General features: G+C 39.9%; 1 protein-coding gene across 3 annotated transcripts; it reads right to left on the reverse strand.

Moving 5' to 3' along the window:
- Positions 1-110: 110 nt before the first annotated feature.
- On the reverse strand, positions 111-19,162 carry ARHGDIB (Rho GDP dissociation inhibitor beta). 3 transcript variants are annotated; one of them, XM_081311017.1, is made up of 7 exons: positions 19,011-19,062; positions 15,462-15,495; positions 9,278-9,461; positions 8,551-8,634; positions 6,430-6,506; positions 3,964-4,027; positions 111-784 (listed from the first exon to the last, which is right to left on the reverse strand). In XM_081311017.1, the coding sequence occupies exons 3-7, from the start codon at positions 9,453-9,455 to the stop codon at positions 585-587; spliced, it is 603 nt and encodes a 200-aa protein (XP_081167143.1). In that variant the 5' UTR covers positions 9,456-9,461; positions 15,462-15,495; positions 19,011-19,062; the 3' UTR covers positions 111-584. The 3 variants fall into 3 exon arrangements, with proteins under 3 accessions (XP_081167143.1, XP_081167142.1, XP_081167144.1); XM_081311016.1 differs by lacking the exon at positions 15,462-15,495 and having other exon boundaries at positions 19,011-19,162; XM_081311018.1 differs by lacking the exons at positions 15,462-15,495; positions 19,011-19,062 and adding an exon at positions 18,803-18,821.
- Between the last annotated feature and the right edge of the window lie 2,994 nt (positions 19,163-22,156).

The raw sequence follows: 22,156 nt of genomic DNA on the forward strand, positions 1-22,156 counted from the left end.
GTAAATACTCCCAGAACTGTGGATCCCAACCCCATTCCTCAGGAAAACTGGAATGTGAACCCTTTGGTTACCATATTTGTTTGATAGAAGAAATCAGGGAAATGAGGGTCTCAGTCAGAACAAAAAGTAGTTGTTTTATTCTTACTCTCTTGTGTTGTTTACAGTATCTCCCACAAAAGAAGAACCCCAACTGGCAGGGCATGTGACAGGGCATTGAGCCAGCAGCAACCACCAAAGAATCCAGGAATTGGAATGAGCTACTAAACCTAAGGCAAAAGGACTGTTCATGGTAGTTTGCCAATTTCCTGGCCTCTAGTTGCTCAGACAGGAAGAAGAGAGGGAAACATTAAAGGAGATGGAGAATTTGAAAGAACTGGCTCTGACTGGGGGTCCGAGGAAGCAGGCAGGGTAAGCCTGAGTATTAAGCCTCAAGGGCAAGGGTGGGATGAGGTTCATCAATGTGGAAATGTGGGTGATGTTGGAGAAGGAATCTAGCTGTGAACAGGAGGGAGGAGGGACAGGGTACCCTTGTGACTAGGAGGATTCTGGGTGGCAAGGGGAGGTTGAGGGATGGGCAGATGCACTCATTCTGTCCAATCCTTCTTAATGGACAGGTTCCACTCCCAGGTGAGGTGGTCTTGCTTGTCGTCATCGGTGAAGAAGGACTTGTTGTGGTATGTGCCCCTGGCCAGCATGCCCTTGGGCGCCTCCTCAGTCGGGGTGAGGAATTCATACTCCTCTGGCCGAGGCCCATAGCTGCCAACCATAAATGTTGCTTTATCCACTAGGAAGAAAGAAAAGTTCACGAGGGTAAGAGTGTGCTAGAAGAAAAACACACACTACAAATTAGGGAATTTGGTGCACAGCCTCTATTAGAGGAAGCCAAGAACAATAGTTTCCAAGCCTGGCTGAATATCAGTTTTACCTGGAGCATCTTGTTTTTCTTCACATTTCTTTTTTTATTAAAGGGACTTTCAATAACAGTTTCCTTTGTCTCTCTCCCAAAGACTGTGGTTCAGTAACCTGCTGTGGGTTCCAAGAATCAGTGTTTGATAAAAGCATCACGGCTCATTCTGATTATCAGGAAATTTGGGAATCCAGGCTCTTTTTATGTAGCAGATTACCTCAGGTCTGGTCTCAGCATTGCAACTACCTAAGTCACATAATGTTTTGGGCCTCTATTTCTCTATATAACAAAACTTTAAGGACTGTTGTCTACAAGCTATCATTCTATGAACATATTAACTGGAGGAGATATTACAACAGGTGGTGATCAGAATAGGCAGAATTCATGGATGCAATAATTTGATGGAAGGAAAAAATCAGCAAGTTGGTAAAAAATGAAGCATTGTGGCAAATGATGAAAATAGCTAAACAAATTTATTTATGGGTGAATAACTGGATTAGAAAGTATAAATAAAGGCAAGGAGCTTCACAGGTAGTATATAACTGGCCCTTTAAGCGTTAATATATTTGCAGGAACAGCTACAGACACAAAATCTACCTCTTGCCAAAGTGAATCAACATGGTTTTCTATGCTAAAAGGGAATAGGAAATTGAACTATTGATTCATGAATTCAGGAGTAGGAAAGTCCAAGTAGTCTCTTTTTTTTTTTTTTTTTTTACATTTTTTTTATTGGTTGTTCACAACATTACAAAGCTCTTGACATATTATATTTCATACATTAGATTGACATGGGTTATGAACTCCCAATTTTACCCCAAATGCAGATTGCAGAATCACGTCAGTTACGCATCCACAATTTTACATAATGCCATATTAGTGACTGTTGTATTCTGCTACCTTTCCTATCCCCTACTATCCCCCCTCCCCTCCCCTCCCATCTTCTCTCTCTACCCCATCTATTGCCCTTCTCGGACTATTCCCTGAAGACCTTAAAAGAGCATGCTACAGGGACACTGCCACATCGATGTTCATAGCAGCACAATTCACAATAGCTAGACTGTGGAACCAACCCAGATGCCAAGTAGTCTCTTACTGGTCAACAGTTTTCTCGGGGATTTGAGTAATTGATCGGTTCTGCTGTCAAGTGAATTTATCCACATCTCCCTGCTCCATTGTTTGTTAATTTGTGGGATTAGCCTGTGCAGTACTGTTTCCCCCCTGTGGGGAAGAGAGTCTGGAGCAGAAAGGAACTGTGAAAGTGCTTCTGTCACTTTCCCATCTTTTCCTCTGAACCCATATTAATCAAAGACAACTGAAGGCGAGTTCCTGATGCATGTCAAGAATAACAACAGAATAAATAACATGGTTATAATATTTTTTTTCACTTAGATAGCTTTTCTCAACCCTATAAAGATTGACTTACTTAAACTAAAACGTTTTTTCTCAGCAAGAGAAACAATAAGAGAGGTAAATAGAGAGCCTACATCCTGGGAACAAATTTTTACTCCTCACACTTCAGATAGAGCCCTAATATCCAGAGTATACAAAGAACTCAAAAAATTAGACAATAAGATAACAAATAACCCAATCAACAAATGGGCCAAGGACCTAAACAGACACTTCTCAGAGGAGGACATACAATCAATCAACAAGAACATGAAAAAATGCTCACCATCGCTAGCAGTCAGAGAAATGCAAATCAAAACCACCCTAAGATACCATCTCACTCCAGTAAGATTGGCAGCCATTCTGAAGTCAAACAACAACAAGAGCTGGCGAGGATGTGGGGAAAAGGGTACACTTGTACATTGCCGGTGGGACTGCAAATTGGTGCGGCCAATTTGGAAAGCAGTATGGAGATTCCTGGGAAAGCTGGGAATGGATCCACCATTTGACCCTGCTATCGCCCTTCTCGGACTATTCCCTGAGGATCTTAAAAGAGCGTACTACAGGGATACTGCCACATCAATGATCATAGTGGCACAATTCACAATAACTAGACTGTGGAACCAACCTAGATGCCCTTCAATAGATGAATGGATAAAAAAAAATGTGGCATTTATACACAATGGAGTATTACGCAGCACTTAAAAATGACAAAATCATGGAATTTGCAGGGAAATGGATGGCACTAGAGCAGATTATGCTAAGCGAAGCTAGCCAATCCTTAAAAAACAAATGCCAAATGTCTTCTTTGATATAAAGAGAGCAACTAAGAACAGAACAGGGAGGAAAACATGAGGAAAAGATCAACATTAAACAGAGACGAGTGGGGGGAGAGAAAGGGAGAGAGAAGGGAAATCATATGGAAATGGTAGGAGACCCTCAATGTTACACAAAATAACATATAAGAGGTTGGGAGGGGAAAGGGGGGAACAAGGGAGAGAATTGAACGACAGCAGATGAGGTAGAGAGGGAAGATGGGAGGGGAGGGGAGGGGGGGATAGTAGGGGATAGGAAAGGTAGCAGAATACAACAGTCACTAATATGCCATTATGTAAAAATATGAGTGTGTAACCGATGTTATTCTGCAATTTGTATTTGGGGTAAAAATGGGAGTTCATAACCCACTTGAATCAAATGTATGAAAGATGATATATCATGAGCTTTGTAATGTTTTGAACAACCAATAAAAAAAAAAGAAAAAAAAAAGAAAATTGAACACTGCCTTCCACGATCCTGCTCCCAACACACATAGGCCTTTCCTGCCTTGCATTTCTCTGACACTTGAGTTTTTCATCTAGGATTTTCTATTTTACTTTTGTGAGTATTTTTATGTCCTTTATCTCATGCAAACATAATTTGGCTACTTTTCCCATATGAATAATGGAGCTGAATTCCAGAGGCTGAGTGTTGAAGGTCAATGGCTGACCCTATCTAAACTAGATATCCCAAATGTTGACCTTGCCAATAATGCCTAGGTCAGAGGTATTGTGTGCCTTTTCATAGGGCGGGCCTCCACAGCTTTTCTCAGATTCTTATAAGAGTCTATTACTAAAATTTGTTAATAATCAGAGAGAAGCAGATTGAGATAGTATAAAGTCTGGATTCCTTACCTTTAAGCCCAGTCCGGTAGGTGTGCTGGACATACTTCAGGCCTGACACAATATCCTTGTTCACCTGTTAGTGGGAAGGATCCATAATTCCATTCTTTAATTCATATTAAAAACAGGCTTTCACTTTTCCTCCTCTTTCCTACTGATCCTGCCTAACTGTCTTCTCTGAGGATGAAAAAACTAAAGATTTAATCAGAATGAGTATTCCTATAATTACTTAGTGTGATTGCAAGGCAGAAATTGGAGAGAAGAGATCACAAGATTCAAAGTTGCCAATCCAAGTTTAAGCATTCAATACTGTCACTTTTATTGGTTTGGAGGAGAGGGGGGTGGTTAATTAAAACATTGTTCCATTATTCTTCATCATATTCCTCCTTCCTCAATGGTCTAATAGTCTTGAGCTCCCCTTTCTCAATATTACCAACCAAAAGACCTTCCTTGTCTCAGGAAAGGTTATGAAAATACCAATGGGAAATATTTTGTAAATATCTTAAAACCATCACCTCAGAGTGACCCACTTAGCATATGAAAAACAAATGACAAGGAGAAAAGTGGTAATGGAAAACCAGGTCTGGGAGATGGTCATGACGACCATTTAACTGAGTCTGGAGTGGGAGTGAGATGATGAGCTACATGGACTCATCCTTTCCTGTAAGTAATGGAGGAAGTCCACTTGCATCAGGCAAGCATTTGGGGTGTCCGTCCTTGTCAGGTGTTATCTTAGATACTGCTGCTTTCCCCAAGACTTTCAAAGAACATTCCCTAAAGCAGAATGAAAACATAGACAGCCCAGCACTTTGTTTTTCCATGACTCATTTTACCTGGGACTGAACTGGGTTGTCTGCTAATTTCATACAGTGGTCATGTCTATACAAACAAATCAGAGTGGACATGGAGTCATTAGCCAGAGGGCTTGGGTAACAAGTGACATGAAGAATTAAGACATCACCAAATAATTTTTCCCCAACAATAATTATGGCTCCCTTTACGTGTTGGCTACTATAGTTTCACCACTAGAACCACAGTAGGCCACGTTTTTAGAGTATTATAAAGTTCAGGCAAAAAATAAATAAATAAAAAAAAATAGAAGAGCCTTGAGAGCAACTGATGGAATGAAAGAGGATTTTAGGATGTGTTAGTGGTATTATACACGCAGATTTCCTTGGAAATCTTTCAAGAGACCTCAGTAAAGATTTAAATTGCTTTTCAATTATTTTCAAGTTTGATCTGGTATTTCCTGTAACTGTAGCTTCATGCTGGGACAGACCACAGGCAGGTTTTGTGTGGGTCACACAGAGCCTTTTCTTTTTAATTAAAAAAAATTTAATGGTAGAATCTGACCAGAGAGTAGTTTTTCTCCTATTAGGGACAAGGGAAATCTTTACCTGCCATATTTCATTTGCTGAAAACTGGCTTACTAAATTGACAATGCAATAGCATAAATGATTAAAAATTGCACTGATGTGTAACTCATTCTAGGTGTTTTGAATACAATGCTTTATCAAACCCCTAGGTGCTCTAGTAATAAATAATATGACCGAAAACAGAAATCCACAGTTCAGTGCCAATTACAGAGTACAGGTCAAGAAAAATATTTCCCAAATGAAATAATTCTCAGGCCTATTTTTATTGGTGGAGAGTAATCTTCATCCACCCTGAATAGTATCCTGTACCTAGGGGAAAGAAAGGCCCAGAATGCAAGTAGAGAGAGCAGATGAAGTCTTGGTGGAGCCCATTCCCTGGAGAATATGACTGAGCGGGGAATACAGGGCAGCCAAGGCAAACACAGACTATGAAGCCAAACAGTGCATTTCTGACTTATTTGTTTTCAGAGTCAAGGCTATTTTTCTTGTGTTTGTGGTTCCTCGTTGGAATTTATGCCCTATTCGTTAGGTGTCAGTTCATCCCTTATTTAGTTTTGCTCATACTTGGTCACGTGCTCTGCAACTGCAATGGCAATTTTCAGATATTTAGCAAAGAAAACACTCTCTAGATTTGTCTCATCATTGAGCCATTAGAACTAAGGCTTTATCTATTCCATTTTTCTATCTGTTGATCCATTTATTTGTCTTTTTTCTCATTATAGATACCATTTAGAGAGCTTTGTGTGAAATATTGGAAAGAAAGGGTATACAATTTCACCCTGCCTCCAGGAGCTTAGGTTGCGCAAGGAAGAAATGTCACAAGTAGTACAGTGTGTAGCAGCATGCAGCTCATGGGTGTGTTAGGAGTTCACAGAGTGAGGGAGCCTTTGGCTTCGAAGCATCCTGGCTACAAAAAGGCATGAAGCTAGGGTGGGTCTATACAGGTAGGGCTCAGAGCTGAGAAGAGAACTTTCCAGACCCAGGTCAGGAGATAGAGTGGGAGACAAACCAAAAGTATGCCAATGTGATAATGCAAGGAATTTAGTAATTGATTATAGGGATGATTAAAACCCTGTAGAAATACACAGGGAAAGATACTTACTTTGAAGTTGATTTTGACTCTGTATTCAATACCTTCCTTTAGCACAAAGGTTTCTTTTTTGAGGGCTTCAAGATCCCCTGTGAAAAAAAAAGATTTAGAAAGAATTTAGTCTCCTCAAAAGCAGCTGCAGAAAGAGATGAATGAATCTAAGCATCAGAGCCATTTGTGGGGCTTATCGGAGCAACATGATCCACAGGGACCTCAGTTTCAAAGAGCATTTGAGATCCGATCCTGTGCAAAATCTTACAGTTCAGTTACAAAAGAATCTTGGTGGAGACTTTCCCTCTGAGTTTAATGACGATGCTAAATATATATAATGTTATCAGTAATGAGTTATAAAGATAATTTTTCCCAAATATTTTGACTTCAACTGATGAAGGTAAATCCTTTCTAATTGTCAATAATAAAATGTTTAAACCATCACAGAGAAAATCTGAGTCATCTTTTATTCTATTGAAAGTTGTTATAAACATATATGTAATCTGACCTAGAGATGATTAAAATATTTGCTCCTACCCCTCAAATAAAGCTATAAGAAAAATATGTTCATGTAAGCTATTGTGTTTTTATAGATTTGGTAATGTGTGTGGCATTTTCTAGCTTTTAAAAACTGCTTCTTTTGATTCTTTTTTATCATTCTAAATAGATATTCACTTTGGCAATTGCTTTTGTATTTGCTTTTATAACCTCATTTTTCTTTAAGGAAGAGCACTTCAGTTGTAAATGTCTCAGGCTTCAAATAACTGGAATCTATCCCTAATACCTGTACTCTGGTTAAGGAGGTAATTGTGCTGTGTTCTTTTCCTGAGGTATAATTTGACATTCAGGGTGTGTGTGTGTGTGTGTGGGTGTGTGTGTGTGTGTTGTACAGCTCTGTGTGTGTACTTCATTATGAAAAGTATAATACCTCTGCCATGCAGATCTGCAGCTTCCTCATGATAGGAAACCAAATTTGGGTCTTCTCTGCAGGAAAAGGGGACAGAGACCAAACTTCCTCTGCAATATCATCAGGCCCTCTCGATCGGCTTCTCTTAGTGCTAACTCAGACTTTATCTTGCAAAGTGACCGTTGTACCTGGTAACATTGCATAATTTTGTACAGGAAGAGGTCTGAGTCCTGGTGAGAGACAGCAAGTTTCTGGGGGGGGGGGCGGAGATGCTGTAGCCTGGAGGTCTTTGAATGTGTGCCTGTGCGTCTGCTCTAATGATTTCAGTTGAACAGGAAGTGTCTTCTCAGCCTCTGATTTCCTCCTTCTGACAAAACAGTCCATATAAGGTAAAGAGTCGATCTGTCCTGTCAGAGGGAAGTTCCTCGCTGCCAAGCCCACTGTTCCAGAGTCTTGCTTTGCTTTGCCTCACCAGAGTCCAAATTTTGAATATGGCAGTAATTTCTTTTTCATCCAAGATCTGCCTTTACTGCCTCCAATGTCTGGTTCTGGGACATTTGCTCATCGCCCCCCAGGTGCCCTTTTCCCTCTTAACACTCAGCTTGCCAATCTCTCCCCATCTCCTTAAGACCTCAGACTCAGAAAAGGACTTGACTCTTAGTCACAACTGGTGAAAGAAAATCACCTCTTTATTTGTACATATTTTGCAGGAAAGCTGCTGATATAACCAGAATGAAAGCCCTAAGCTTGATTATAAAGTATTTAACAGTGGGATTTCTAACTCTGTTCAGGAGACCTTCAGGTAAGTTTTATTGCTGATGTAACATTAATACTTTCCTTGGTGTTTAGAGTGTGTAAACATTATAACTCCAGAAGCATATAGCTTGCTTCTTAATATTTTCATCTGTAGTCTTTTTTAAATGAATAGTAATTTTCCTGTTATCATGGGGAAATAAACATCTGAAGTAAATATCATACAAGGAACTACATCAAGGGTCTCTGTCTACCTACAACTCCTTCAGTTAAACTGAGTTAAAGTTGGTTTTTTTTTGTCATCAAATATGGTAAATATTGTGTATTCTACCAGTATTGATCTACGAACTGGTCCCTAGCATGTACAACTCTGGGAGTCACCTCACTAGGATCTTCTTCAACGAGGACAGGGAACAAAGACTAGATTTTCCCTGTGATATTTTAGGTCCTTCTGAACAGTACAGATATACGTGTCCACTTACCGGTAAGATCCATAGTGATGGGTCCTGGTGCACTGTCACAAACGAGGGTAAGTCGGGTAACAGTGACATTGGGGACTGTTGGGTCTGCAAGATAAAAAAAAAATAAGCACAGAGAAGATATATGTGTATAGTGTGTGTGCATTTCAAACAGAAGAGACCAAATATAAAGAAAAAAATGGTTCTCTATCTGGAGGAGTAGCAGTGACAGATTCACCATGCTTGGTCTCAATGGCCTTATAAATCGCAGTGATGCTAGCTCTGCTCCAGGCATTGCAGGCTCATCTTAAAGAACAACATCGTGTATTTCACGAGTGGCTTTAGGTCAGCTGTTCTGCCCATTTGGGCATAGCATGTTCATGTCTTTGGGCCCTGTCAAATCCTGCCATTGTGTATGTGGAAGAGATGAATGGTCAGAAAAGGACTGAGCAAGGGAAAGAGAGAAAATGTGAGAGATAATGGAGAGAGGGGAATGCAATTCTAAGGGGGAGTCTGGAACTCTTTCTAAATCCTCTCTATGTGTGATTTTTACTGATCTCATTGCTGATTTACAGCCTATCTCCTGTGAAGACTTAATTCTACAGTCTATAGCTTTATTGAGCATGTATAAATTGTGCCTCACCCACCTAACCCTGCAGTTGGTCCTCTTTCCTTTGCCTCTGCTCTTGAGTGGCTGCAGTGCATGTCCCACCTGGGGCCATCCACCTGCCCCCTCCCTGTGCACACACACCTGCTATCACAGGACCGTCTCCCAGCAGCGTTTTCTTGTACTTAGTTAGACTTTCATCATCTTTATCCATCTCCTGAAGCTCCTTCAGGGATTTCTGAGGTGGAGGCTTATAATTGAGCTTGCTGTCTAGCTCATCGTCACCATCATCCAGCTGTGGCTCTGGGTCCTTTTCAGTCATCTTGATCTAGAAGAGAGAAGATGAAAGTCCTTTAGCCAAAGCCACTGGATATGGAAGATGTTTGAGAAGCTGCTGCTAGCACCTTCCTTATCCTAGTGGACCTCTGAAATTAGCAGCGATTTTCCAGATTTGTTCCTAACTCAATCTCATTATGTTTCATAAATAAGATTGTATTCTAGTCATTTCTCTGACCCTCCTGATTTTTCTTTACTGCAAAGAGTTTCTCCTATTCATTGAATACAACTGTCAAGAAATAAATGATCTGTGAACAATACAATACAACTGAAGAAAACATAGCACAAATGTTCCCCTAATAATAATAAATAGCCTGATTCAAATAGATACAGGAATGACCAGTCTTTCCAATCCAGATGGGCTTTCTAGTGTCAAAGCTCCCTGTATGCACACCTGCAGTTACAGTGATTTAAAGAGATAGGCAGAGTACCCACCAAAGAAATGGTTGGCTTCTTCCCATTAACTAACTCTTTCCTGAAAGCCTGCAACACTCAAAGGTGACTCATGAGGAACTGTGGACCTTTGTAATGCCTGCTTGAAGTGTATGGATAGTTCCCCGCTCCCCAGCATTGTTAATAAGTCTTGAGAATGGGCACCAGGTTCTATGTTTTTCTTAAATCTCCAACAACGTTTGGACAGTTCAGGCATTGTATACATTTTCACTGATTTGACTCATCAGGTTTTAGATCTAAAGCCCTTCTGTTCTTTTTACTTGCCACAAAATAGCAAAGGAGTCTTGAATTCCCCTGGACAAAATTTTAAGTGTAAGTTTGTTTTTAGTGCCCATCCATTTGCCTCCCCTTTCCCGACCCACTTATTCTTAAGTCCCTTCCTGGCCTTCCCAAGTTTCCAGTGATTTTTCTCTCAGACCCCATCTGGGTAGACCCTGGAATGTTTCTTCCTTTATCATTTCTTACATTGACTTGTTTTATGTTAAAACACTAAAAGAATACCTACTAAACCTATGTATGGGTGTTAATGACTGAGAGCATATGTAGTCACAGATTTTCAGAGCTGACACGAATCTTAGAGGTGATCTAGTCTATCCTATCATTAAAAAAAATTGAGATCCAGAAGTTAAGAGAATTGCCTGCGTTCACATAGCTGGATGTGAGCTGCCATGTCCTCAATAAGAGGAAAAATCCTACTGGAGGAACTTAAGGGCCTCTGAGTGGTGGCAAGATGTCTGGTTGTCAGGGAGATAGCTGGACAAGGAAATCTGGCTTCCTTCAGTCATCTGGAGGGAAACTCACTTCCAGCCTGTGGGTAAAGCCTTCATTCCTCTTAAGGAACACATTTTAAGACTGTATCCATCATATCTTACCTGAGAGACACTGCACATTTCTTTGTAAAGTTCTTGAAAGTGAAAATATTTTCGTCCAAAATCAGTTGTGGTTTTGAATGTCAGTCACTGTCATTGGCGATGGGAAGCAAGATGGTTTGGAAGTGAGGCCAACAAGATCAATTTCAACAGCACAAAAAGAAAGAGGAAGGAAGGAAGGAAGGAAGGAAGGAAGGAAGGAAGGAAGGAGCGAGCCTAGATTAGTCTGAAAGGAGTGTTGCAATGCCAGGTCCACTTCCTGTAGGAAGGAAGCCTGTAGGCCTGTTCCCTTGGCAACTCCAGTCTCAACTGAAGAGCAAGCATCACTCAAACCTGAGCCTCCAGAGACCAACAGAAAAACATAGCGACTAATCGAACTCATATTCCAAGCTACACTCAGGGTTGGAAAAAGGAGGAGGAGGAGGAAGAGGAAGAGGAAGAGGAGAAGGAGAAGGAGGAGGAGGAGGAGGAGGAGGAAGAGGAGAAGGAGAAGGAGGAGGAGGAGGAAGAGGAAGAGGAGAAGGAGGAGGAGGAGGAGGAGGAGGAGGAGGAGGAGGAAGAGGAAGAGGAGAAGGAGGAGGAGGAGGAAGAGGAAGAGAAGGAGAAGGAGGAGGAGGAGGAGGAAGAAGAGGAGGAGGAGGAGGAGAATGCAGTGTGTGGATGTTGTAGTTGTGGGTAGTTTAAGGATAATCGATCATTAAGGGGCAGATGAAGAACAAACCGGATAAGACTATTCAGATGAGACAGATTCACTTCTGGGGGCCTAGGAGACTAACAGCTAACCCAGTGGAGGCCCCAGGATAAGTCTGCTGACAGGGCATCAGGAAGGCTATTTACAGTAAAGAGGGCACCTCAGCTGCCATGGACAGGCCTTTCTGGAATATATTGCTTATTTCTAATAAGTCAATGCTTAATGCCTGAGTATCAGATGGTGACATGACACTCAGTAGCTCAAGGTGACTTCACTAACCTGCAGGGAATTGAAATTCTGCAGCCTCAGATCTCAGTTTTAAAGGCAGGATGAATGAGGGGTAGTGGGGAGAGACAGAGATAGAAATCGATCTGGTCTAGTGTGATAGATTGGGTCTAGTGGAATATTTGCTAACTGTGTGACCATTGGGAAGTCAATGTATCTATTATCTTATTAAATCTAATATTTTGTCAGTTCTGCACTTTCCTGATTCATTGCAAACATAATTGTTTCATAAAGATGAGAAATAATTTTTTTCAAAGACATTGAAGAATGAAGGGTAATGAGGGGTTACTGTATGAACTTGGTACTGTCAAGAGGAGGAAATTTGGGACCACATTTTAAAATAATTTGGTCTAATTACAGTATAAGAAAAAGAAATATGAGGCCATGTGATCTAAAACTAGCTTACTGTGGAAAGCTGATTAGAAAAACATGAAAATGTATTAATACAACAAATAAAAAACTGGAAAAGCAGTTCTTGGAGAAAGACTTTTGAAACAAAATTGAGATCACAACTAGTTGGTAAGCACCTCTTGTTTACAAGACATTGCACTTTAGCACATACTGATGTTTATGATACTTGATGGAATGGAGGAGCGGAAAGCTGAGCTATCCAACCATACTGAAAAGGCCCTCTTGGTTTGATTGATGGTTCTTAATCTTTTGGGGTATTATAGATCTCTAAAAATCTGATAAACATTATGGTCCTTATCTCAAGGGAAAAAAAGAACAAACTCATGAAATTGTGCAAATGATCCAGGGGTCATGGACTCCAAAATCCTTTATAGACTTTACAGGAGCCCAAGTTCTCTAGATTAGGAACATGACCTTGAAATGTAATCCCCTGGAAAAATGAAGCAGACAGTTAAGTGTTAGCAGGGAAGTTTGCTTCCCCAGGAGGTCCAGCCAGCTAGATCATTGGCACATACAGCCTCAAACTCATGATCATGTCCATCCATCCAAAATGTTGGATGTGTAGAAGAAGATATGGTGACAACTGGGTCTCAGGGAGTGTAGCCATCACACCAGGCAAAAAGCACAGGTGCCCAGGGAGAGCCCATTAGAATACTGTGGTCAACCTATTTATTTTGGATGATTTTTCTCCTCATTAAATTGGCCATATTATTGCACAAGTTTGGTTCTGGATCTCTAGTAGTAAATCCTTGAGCAAATATCCAACCATTATGGATTTTATTCTCAGCTTGGGACTCAGGGAATTATATCACATATCTATGCTTTCTTTTCTAAACCTGTTTATGCTGATTTTTCTTGACCTGCAGTCATGTGTCAGCTAAGTTACCAGAAACTTAATTATATTGTCTCACTCATGTAAATAAGAGAATATCTATTCTGTTTTATTTTTTAACATTTATGCAATTTCCATAAAGAGGCTACATTCAAAGATTTAATTTAATTTTATTTTTTCACAGATGTAAACCTTCTTTTCTTTCATCCAACATCTCTTTGCATAATAAAGGATACAATATAATAACAGTAGATAGTTAACTGAACTCTTATGATGAGCTCCTAACTTAACAATTTAGTGGTAAGTGCTTTAAATGCATTATTTCATTGTAGCATCACCGTGTTGCAAGGTAGACTGTTCAAAATTAGAATCTGGGACAGAACACAATATTGAATATTTCAACTACATAAAAATTTTAAATTTCTATTCATAAGTACTAATACGTAGTAAAAAGAGGAGTGGTTTAAGCTGTCAGGATGAAATATTTGTAATATATTTAACAAGAGATTAATATCTGGAATACATAAATACTTTCTTAAAACTAATTTAAAATTTTATTTTGTATATTTGAGGTGCTTTAGCATAATGTTTTGAAATAAACACAGATAGGAAAAACATTAAGAGTCAAGCAAATTAATATCCATGTCACATGGCTATCCCCTGCCACCGCTTTGATAACAGGAGAACCTAAAATGTATTCTTTTAGCAAACATTATGAATAGAGTAGAAAAGCATAGTGCAATATCATTATCTCTGGGTAACCTTAATTCTCCCAAAGTATTTGGTTTAACAATGATTTCCTAAACAATATGTCTATATATTTAATGACAAACAAAGATTTTCCCTTTTTAGCCTCTCATTTTACAGGTATTTGCTGAAGTAAGATTAGGAGTTTTATGCAAATTCAACAGGTTGATTTCCAATCCCATCATCTAAAGAACAACCAATTTTATTATTGATATTAATAAGTGCTTTCTTAAGTATTATCTCATTTAGTTCTCATGACAATTCTGTGTGCACCTTCGTTTTCTTACAGATCAGGAAACTAAAATTCAGGTTAAATCACTGCCCAAGAAGATAGGTCATATAAGGGACAGAATTAATGTCTGAGACCAGGTTGTCTGACTTGTAGGCACTATGGTTTGCTGCTTCAATTGTCTTGACTAAGAAGTCATGGTAAAATTAGAGCTTGTTAGTCTTCTTGGGAATCTACCTGGGGGTGCACAAGCAGTGGTAAATATTTCTTTGCAAACTCTGCAGGAACAGCTTTAACAAAGCAGGGAAGTGTCAATATTGAGATGGTTTCAGTGCAACTATATTCCTGCATTGCCTACTGCAAGATTCTTAACCTCTCTGGGTCTCCAGTTTTGTGCTCTGCAAAATTAAATTGTTGCATTAGAAGATCCGGAGACCCCTTCTTAATTCAATGGCCCTCAAGCTCCCTAGTTTAAAGAACACTGTGAAATTACAAAAGAAAAGCGGAAGTGAAGAGGTTGTGGAGAACCCAGCCCATCAGTGTAGAATATTCTGATTCTGGTTGGGCTTTTCTTACTTTCCTCACCCACTACTCCACAAAGTGGGGTTGGTTTTAGTGTGTTTGTTTTTGTACTTTGGTTCTTTACCCACAAAAAGTGAAATGGAGAATTAGTCAAATATATGTTTAATGAGGCTGATGTGGACTCTGTCAGGCCCCAAAGCACACATGGCTCTCTGTCACCAGACATCTCTATTCCACACAGGCTGACACAGGTGGATTTTCACAGTGGCATCCTCTCCCCTCCCCCCTCATGCCTGCCATTCAGCAAAGCAATATCAAGTTTTAGATGTGCTGAGTTGGGGATTTAATCTTTTCAAGCTCCATTAAAATGCTAAATTGAATCAGGATGCTCATGGCATGCATATAACATAATAAAAACTGATGTTTTTGCTTGCAGATACAGTGAAAGTGTGAAGACAGTGGAAGCGAAGCACACTTGAGCATATACCTGATCTTAGGATGGAGCACGCTTCTCTGGTCTATTAACACAGCTCCAGGTGAGTCGAGGTAAACTCCTGGGTTCACATGAAACAAATCACCTGGGTAACTTAGAGAAGCATGACCTTCATATGTGATGGAACATGGACTTAGAGTCAGGTAGACCATGGATCCAAATCCTGGCTCTGACTTATTACAGGACTTAAGCAAGTTATTAACCCCAGTAAGCCTGAGTTTTACCCTCACCAGCAAAGTAGGAATAATAATCCTTCCTTGTCACTTTGAAAGGTTGAAGAAAAAAAGAAAAATTTAGGACTGTACTGGTCAATGGTAGATGCTCAACAAATATTAATTCCCTTTTCTTCTCTCTTCCCCTGCCCCAGTGCTGTTTTGTGGCATAGCTTCAGTGATGCTGGGAACTGATGGCCTAGGTACCAAAAGCTTTTACCCCAGACAGAAGCTGACCAGGTCCATACCTTCCTCCTCAAAACCAGATTCTGCTTCTTTGAGCTGTGGGGAAGAGGCAAGAAGTTATGGGCATTGCAAGGACTGTTTATAAACAGAACCAAACTTAAAATTGGACTATAGCTATTCTTTTTTCTTTTGAAAACTTCCACATAATTTAATTTTAGATTTCACTTATTGTTCCCTTGCCTAATTGAAGCCAGAAGTCACTCTGAATGATGAGAAACGTCCGTGGACTTCAGCACCAGCCAATGGAAACAATTCCTTAGGGCACTGGAGCAACACTTAGCTCCAGTCCTCCCAAAGCTGGGTCTGTTGGAGTGTGCTATGCTAGATTATGCATCTAGACACATAGATCAGAGGTGGTATTTTTTTGTTTGTTTGTTTTGTTTTTTGGTACAGGGGATTGAACTCGGGCACTGAGCCACTGAGCCACATCCTCAGCCCTATTTTGTATATTATTTAGAGATAGGGTCTCACTGATTTGCTTAGTGCCTAGTTGTTGCTGAGGCTGGGTTTGGTCACGGAATCCTCCTGCTTCAGCTTCCTGAGCTGCTGGAGTTACAGGCATGTGCCACCCTGCCCAGCTAGACTAGAGTTTTAAAATATGAGGTGGAAAAGGAAAAGATAAGAGACATAGAGAGGGAGGAGCGGAGTGAGAGAGAGATGAGGAAGGGAGAGGAAGGATAAGAAGGAGAGGGAGAGAGAGAGAGAAGGGGAGTGGCCAGAGAGGAGAGAGATGTGGAAGTACCAGAAGTAGGGGATTTCCATCAGAGAAGTTTCTACACAAGTCTCAGCATGCCCGTTAACATGGTGTCTCCACTCTGTGTTGGCTAGGTTATGTCTTCCCCCAAAGATAGAGCAAGCAGGTCACAGAGAGCTGGACCATCTCGGAAAGAGTGTCACCATTTCAGAGCTGGTCCAGGATTTGACTGCTCTGCTGCCTGCCTGGCAATTTGGTGCATTTGGGAGTTTCAAATCTGTTATTACTAAGGACACCAGAAGGTGCTGGGTTCTGGAATCCACCCTGGCCTCTCAGGGTTTCTAGCGATATGGGGGACTCCCTCTGTTCTCTGTGCTCTTATTAGCTCAGCCCCATGAACAGCCAAACCTTCAAAACCAGATAAGAAGAAGCACAGCAGTGCCTGAGAGGAGCATACCTTGTTAGATGCAATAAACTTTATAATTAATCCAGATGAGGCTACAAATTTATAGAAGTAGAATTAACATTCTTCTTCATGAGAGAAACAGTAGATTATTTCTTTCTGAGTGTTCATAATATGCTCTTCTTTTAACCTGGCCTTTCTTTTCTTTTTTTTTGCAGAAGGAATGAGAACTAATAGAACCATTAAGCATTTCTGAATTCCCACCACTCTTTCATGAGTTTTATTTTAAATAATCCTTTAAAAAATGATGCATTAAGGAAGCCACTACTAGGCAAAAGTTTATCTACTTCAATGACTCAATATATTCACGGAAGTTTTAAATTAAGCATGAAATGTTACTATTCAAAAACAATTTTTTATGACCTTGTGTACTGAGAGTACTAGACTCTTGGAGGAAACCCAAATGAATTTTACCAGGTCTGGCTGTGGGAACCAGACTTAGTAAGTGCTTATGGAAAGATGGATGTTGAAGATGTTTCAGAAGCAATAAAACCCAGGGCCTGCCTCTGTAGGTCTCCAACATCCTAGGTAACGGTAACATTATCTAGGAACAGGGACACTCAGAACATGGAATTAGAGAAGACTATTCCACTGGATATTTCTAAATGCTGTTCTGAGGTATGGTAGCTATTGATTTTTTTTCCTTTTCTTTTTGGTACCATTATGTGACTTTAGTGAAGCCATGTCTGAACATGTCTGAGCCTCAATATTCTTCCCCTGTCCTCTCAGGATAATAATTTGAATATACCTAATACTAGGCCTGGCACATAAAAGGTACTGAACAAGCATTGGTTCTCTTTTCTATCTGCTTCATTTTTATTCCCAGGGCTTCTCTCTTACTGTTAGCCAAAGTTTCTAATATATTGTGTTCCCATAAACTTCTCTCAGAATAACTTTGCTGTTCTGAGCTCCCAGGGAAGACAGAATCTTAATGTTGCTCAGTGCAAATTTCCCTAGGGACAAACACTCATGTTCTCCAAAACAAGGAAGGACTAAATTCCAGTTCCTGAAAGATGTCGGCCAGAGATTGGTTGGCTAATACACGGTTATTCCTCATGGGTTTGATCTGCCTGGCATAGAAGGACAATGAATTGTTCTGTTCTCTGAAGTACACACATCTCACAAAATAATAAGTTGATCTTGTTACTAAATATGTGCTATATTTGGTATTAGGAAGGACATTTCCTTATAAATTGAACAAAAGGAAAAGGCAAGGTTAATGACATCTTTGGTGACTGGACCTCCACCCAACAGGTCACCATAAAACCCTTGATTTCCCTTGCTTGATCATCCCTGCAATGAAGACTCAGGATGAAAGACCTCCTGGCAATGGCTCTTGGTGTCCATGTGAAGACCACCAAGTGAGGGTCTACCTCCCTCATCCTGAATGAAGAACTGCTCAGGGTTTATCAGATACCTGCAACAAATTACCCTGAGTCTAGAGTTCCATCATGGACTGTATTTATAGAACATGCCACCTGAAAAGTTGGGAAGAAAGTACTTGAGGTCAAGTCTAGCACTTCTAATGGCAGCCAAACTTGAGACCTTCACAGTTTAAAGACCTGAGGTCCACTGTCGTAGCCAGGCCCACTTGAATTCTTTTAGAACCTGTTTCTTTAATAAATTGCTTGGCATCTTCCATGTTTGCTTTGAGTTCTCTCCAAGTAAGGGGCTATTTTATTTTTGGCAGTAACAGTAAACATCTTTCTGCCCATCCCTCTACAGGAATTTAACCCACAGTTTTTGTTACTGGTAGAAATTCTATCACTGTGTGACAGATGAGTAAGTAAGTGTGTTCTACGGCACTTCCCCTTGTACTTTAAGGTAGGACTTCATTGTGCATTTCTCTCATACCACCAGTCAGATCTTTAATGGAAAACAGTTTAGTGTTTGACAGCTCTGAACCATTTTTTTTTTCTTTCTCTTTTCAACCAGTTTCTTTACACTGTCTGCTTAAAAACAGGAAACCACACATCTCTACCCCAGCACAACCCACCTTCCACCAATAGTCCATATCAGTTTGTATCTACAGGCTTTCGGTTTCTGAGCTTGGCCAAATGCCTGCTCCTGCCTTGCAGGAGACTCCTCCAGGCACTCCCCAGCAGGTATCTTCATGGCCCTTCTCCAGAACATTCAGGATTGCATCTCCCCTCCCTCCACAACTGTCTCCCCTGAGTCATCCTTACCACTCCTGCTCTGACTTCCTCTTCTCTGCAGAACTGTTCCAGCAGCAGCTTTAGCGCTTTCTTATCATAAAGTTTGTGTTAAAAAAGAATGCCACCCCCCAAGCCCCTCCCAAAATCTAACTGTGGAGGGCAGTGGCTTAACTCAGTGACTTCCTACATCGCTCTGCACCCACCTGTAGTCTCCCCACCCCGAGGCATTTCAACTCACATTCAGTGCTTCACGTCTCTGTCCGGGGTGCCTCTGTCTCTCAACTCTGACTTCTGAGTACTGGCAGTTAAAACAGGAAGGAAGTTAGTGAGAAAAAAAAAGTGTTTTAAACCTACTTGAAGAGGAAACCCTGGGCTGTCTCAAATCCTGTTCCTTTGCACTGCCTATCTCTTGATCAGCCAACTCTGAGCAGCATTCTTGCCAATTAATGGCACATGTGGGAGCCCATGTGACCTAATATGCATGAATGTACATGCAAGGGGATGGAGCCTATAGCAAACGAGAATTATGAATAATTGTGCAGATATGTCTGAAAATCAAGTCACTCCAGTGCTTAAGCTTAGTGAGGCAAGCAGTCTAAAACCAGCAGTAATGAATTCAAATAGCTTTACTTTGTTTCACCAACTTCTGTTCCTCCTAGGTGCCTGCCAGCTTCTTCATCAGCCAGCCATGTTGAAAGTGTGCTGGCAGTGAACGCAGAGTGGAAATTATGAATGTTAAGTGCATATACTTGGTGCTAAATTTAAAAATTTGTCCTCAAACAAATTTTTGGAGTTTTATAGGTTATAATTTCAAGATGTAGCTTCATATTGCACCACAAACAATAAAGTGTTGTTTGTTTTAGTTTTTTTTTCCTAATTTTTCCTTCAAATCAAACAAAAGCTGAAGCACTCCCTTTGATCAAAACTAGGGATGCAGATTACAAAATAAAATGTGACTTCATTAATTCATAGTGTTCTAACTCAGAATCTGGGACAATTTCACAAGTGCTAAATTTGGTTTTATACCATATCTGAGGAAATGATTTATGAGACAATTAAATGGGAACAAGTTGCCAAGACCATATTTAAATCACGTGAGGAAAAAAGTTTTTAAGCACCTAAGTCATACTCATTCTATGATATTGTCAATAATAAATGCTTGTTTGTACTAATATTTCAGTATTTGTATTTATATCAAAATGTTTAGAACTATTCAAACAAATCTGTTTAAGAAATGAACATTAATTTCAACAATATATAGATAGAATATGGCCCTTGAAATGAAGTACATAATTTTATTATAAACAGAAACATATATTAATATACATAGAAGGTAGTAGATTTTCCTAGCTGCTAGCCCTCTGGAGGGGGCACATTTATTCATTTGATATATCTGCGATGACTTCTTTTCTTCCAGCTACTGTTCCAGGCACTGATGTACACAGCAGACAGACAAACTCTCTGCTGTCCTGTGGAGTTTATGTTCTAATGAAGGAACAATTAAAAAATAACATATGCAGAATATATTACTTGAAACAAGAAGGATTTAAAAATTATAAATTCCGGGTCTATCTGATGCTTCCCATTTCTCACAATTTCAGGGAAGACATTATTAGCCTGGCATGACATTTTGTGCCTGCTGAGCTGAGCCTGGCATGCCCTCACAATTTTTCTTAATGCAGGACTATAAGCAAAGATATTGGAGATATTCAAGCTCCCAAATACTGCAGAAGCAGTGTGTATATGTGTAACCTATGTGCTACTGTTGGGGGAGGGGAGAGCATTCATAATTTCATCAAATTTTCAAAGTAGTCCCTGACCTCAAAAAAAATTAGAAATTATTTAGACATCATTTTAATGATATAACTATGAACTTTCAGTAAGTTCAAGGGAAACTGATAGGGTCTCCTAAAATATTTTAGCATCATGATCAGGGCAGTGGTCTACCCCAAATGACCCTTCTTCTGTTGCAGGTCATTGTTCACATGTGTTATCAGATGGGAAAACTGAAGAGGTTCCTTTAAGAGAGTTAAAATGGCAGACACTCCACTTCCAGTCCATGCTGATGACGGTGGGTTATATACTGAGACTCCCTCTTCCACGTCTAATATACTGGTACAAGAAGGGGCCTGTCATGGTAACAGCTCGTAAACACTGCAATGCCTAATGAAATCAACAGATCTTGGAAACCTGCTTTAGAGTTTTTAGAGAAATCATTAAACCTTTTAAAGTATTTTCCAGCCATTGCAAGGATACAGCTAAAAGGTAAATTCTTGGCAACTCTTTCATGGGGCAAGGCCTTTGCCATGAACCTGACCTTTTTTGGGCACAGATATTTCGTAGAGGCTACAATACACTAAGAAGGCATTCTGCCCTAAGGCTGTTCATTCTGAAAAGAGTCCATGCAGCATCCACAGGAGCCCTGCTGAGGCAAGAGCTGAGTCTCAGGTAGGCATCCCAGTGCCAACTCCTCCTGTCAATGTGGCCTTGGGCTAAATGGTTTTATTTCTCTGAGTCTTCATTTTTTCATCTATCAAAAAGGGATGATACTGATCTTCAAAATTGCTGGAAGGGTTGGAAAAGATGTGTGATATCTAGCAGTTTTTACTTCACAGTACATGCTTAATAAAAGACCCGGGCAAAAAAAGCATTATTGCCATCATTATCATTTTGATCCTTTGGCTGTTAAGCAAATATTGAATAACTGAATCTAACTGCTCATGACCACTCCACGTAAATCTCAAATATTACCTCCTCCTTCTTTGAAGCTTTGCATCCACGATTCAGAGCAAATGAATTATTTTTTCCCCAAATTTCTAGAATGTACAATTTTATAATATGCAATATATATGACATATTGAACTACACTGTATGTTGTGTGTTTTTCTGAAGTTCTAAAGTGTGTAATTATGCAGTATACTTTAGAACTCTAGTAAGCACTGTTTTGTATTGTTAAGCAATTATTTTGTGAATATTGAACTTATATTTCCAGCTAAATATAAAATGCTTGAAGGAGTGTCTCTTCAGGTCCTTGCCATTTATTGATTGGGTTATTTGATTTTTTTGGTGATTAGCTTTTGAGTTCTTTATATACCATAGTGATTAGTGCTCTCTCTATCTGATGTGTGAGGGGTAAAAATTTCAATAGATGAATGGATTAAAAAATGTGGCATATATACACAATGGAATATTACTCAGCAATAAAATAGAATAAAATCATGGCATTTGCAGGTAAATGGATGGAGTTAGAGAAGATAATGCTAAGTGAAGATAGCCAATCCCAAAAAACCAAATGCCGAATGTTTTCTTTGATATAAGGAGGCTGACTCATAGTGGGGTAGGGAGGGGAAGCATGGGAGGAATAGATGAACTCTAGATAAGGGA

Source organism: Spermophilus citellus (assembly GCF_964194105.1).
Source record: "Spermophilus citellus genome assembly, chromosome: 10".
Lineage (NCBI taxonomy): Eukaryota > Metazoa > Chordata > Mammalia > Rodentia > Sciuridae > Spermophilus > Spermophilus citellus.

Coding starts and splice junctions, on each gene's coding strand:
- ARHGDIB (XM_081311016.1), bottom strand. CDS start 9,455: ATGACTGAAAAGGACCCAGAGCCACAGCTGGATGATGGTGACGATGAG. Junction 4,028..6,429: donor GAGTCAAAATCAACTTCAAA/GTAAGTATCTTT, acceptor TCCCACTAACAG/GTGAACAAGGATATTGTGTC. Junction 785..3,963: donor CTACCGGACTGGGCTTAAAG/GTAAGGAATCCA, acceptor CTTTCTTCCTAG/TGGATAAAGCAACATTTATG.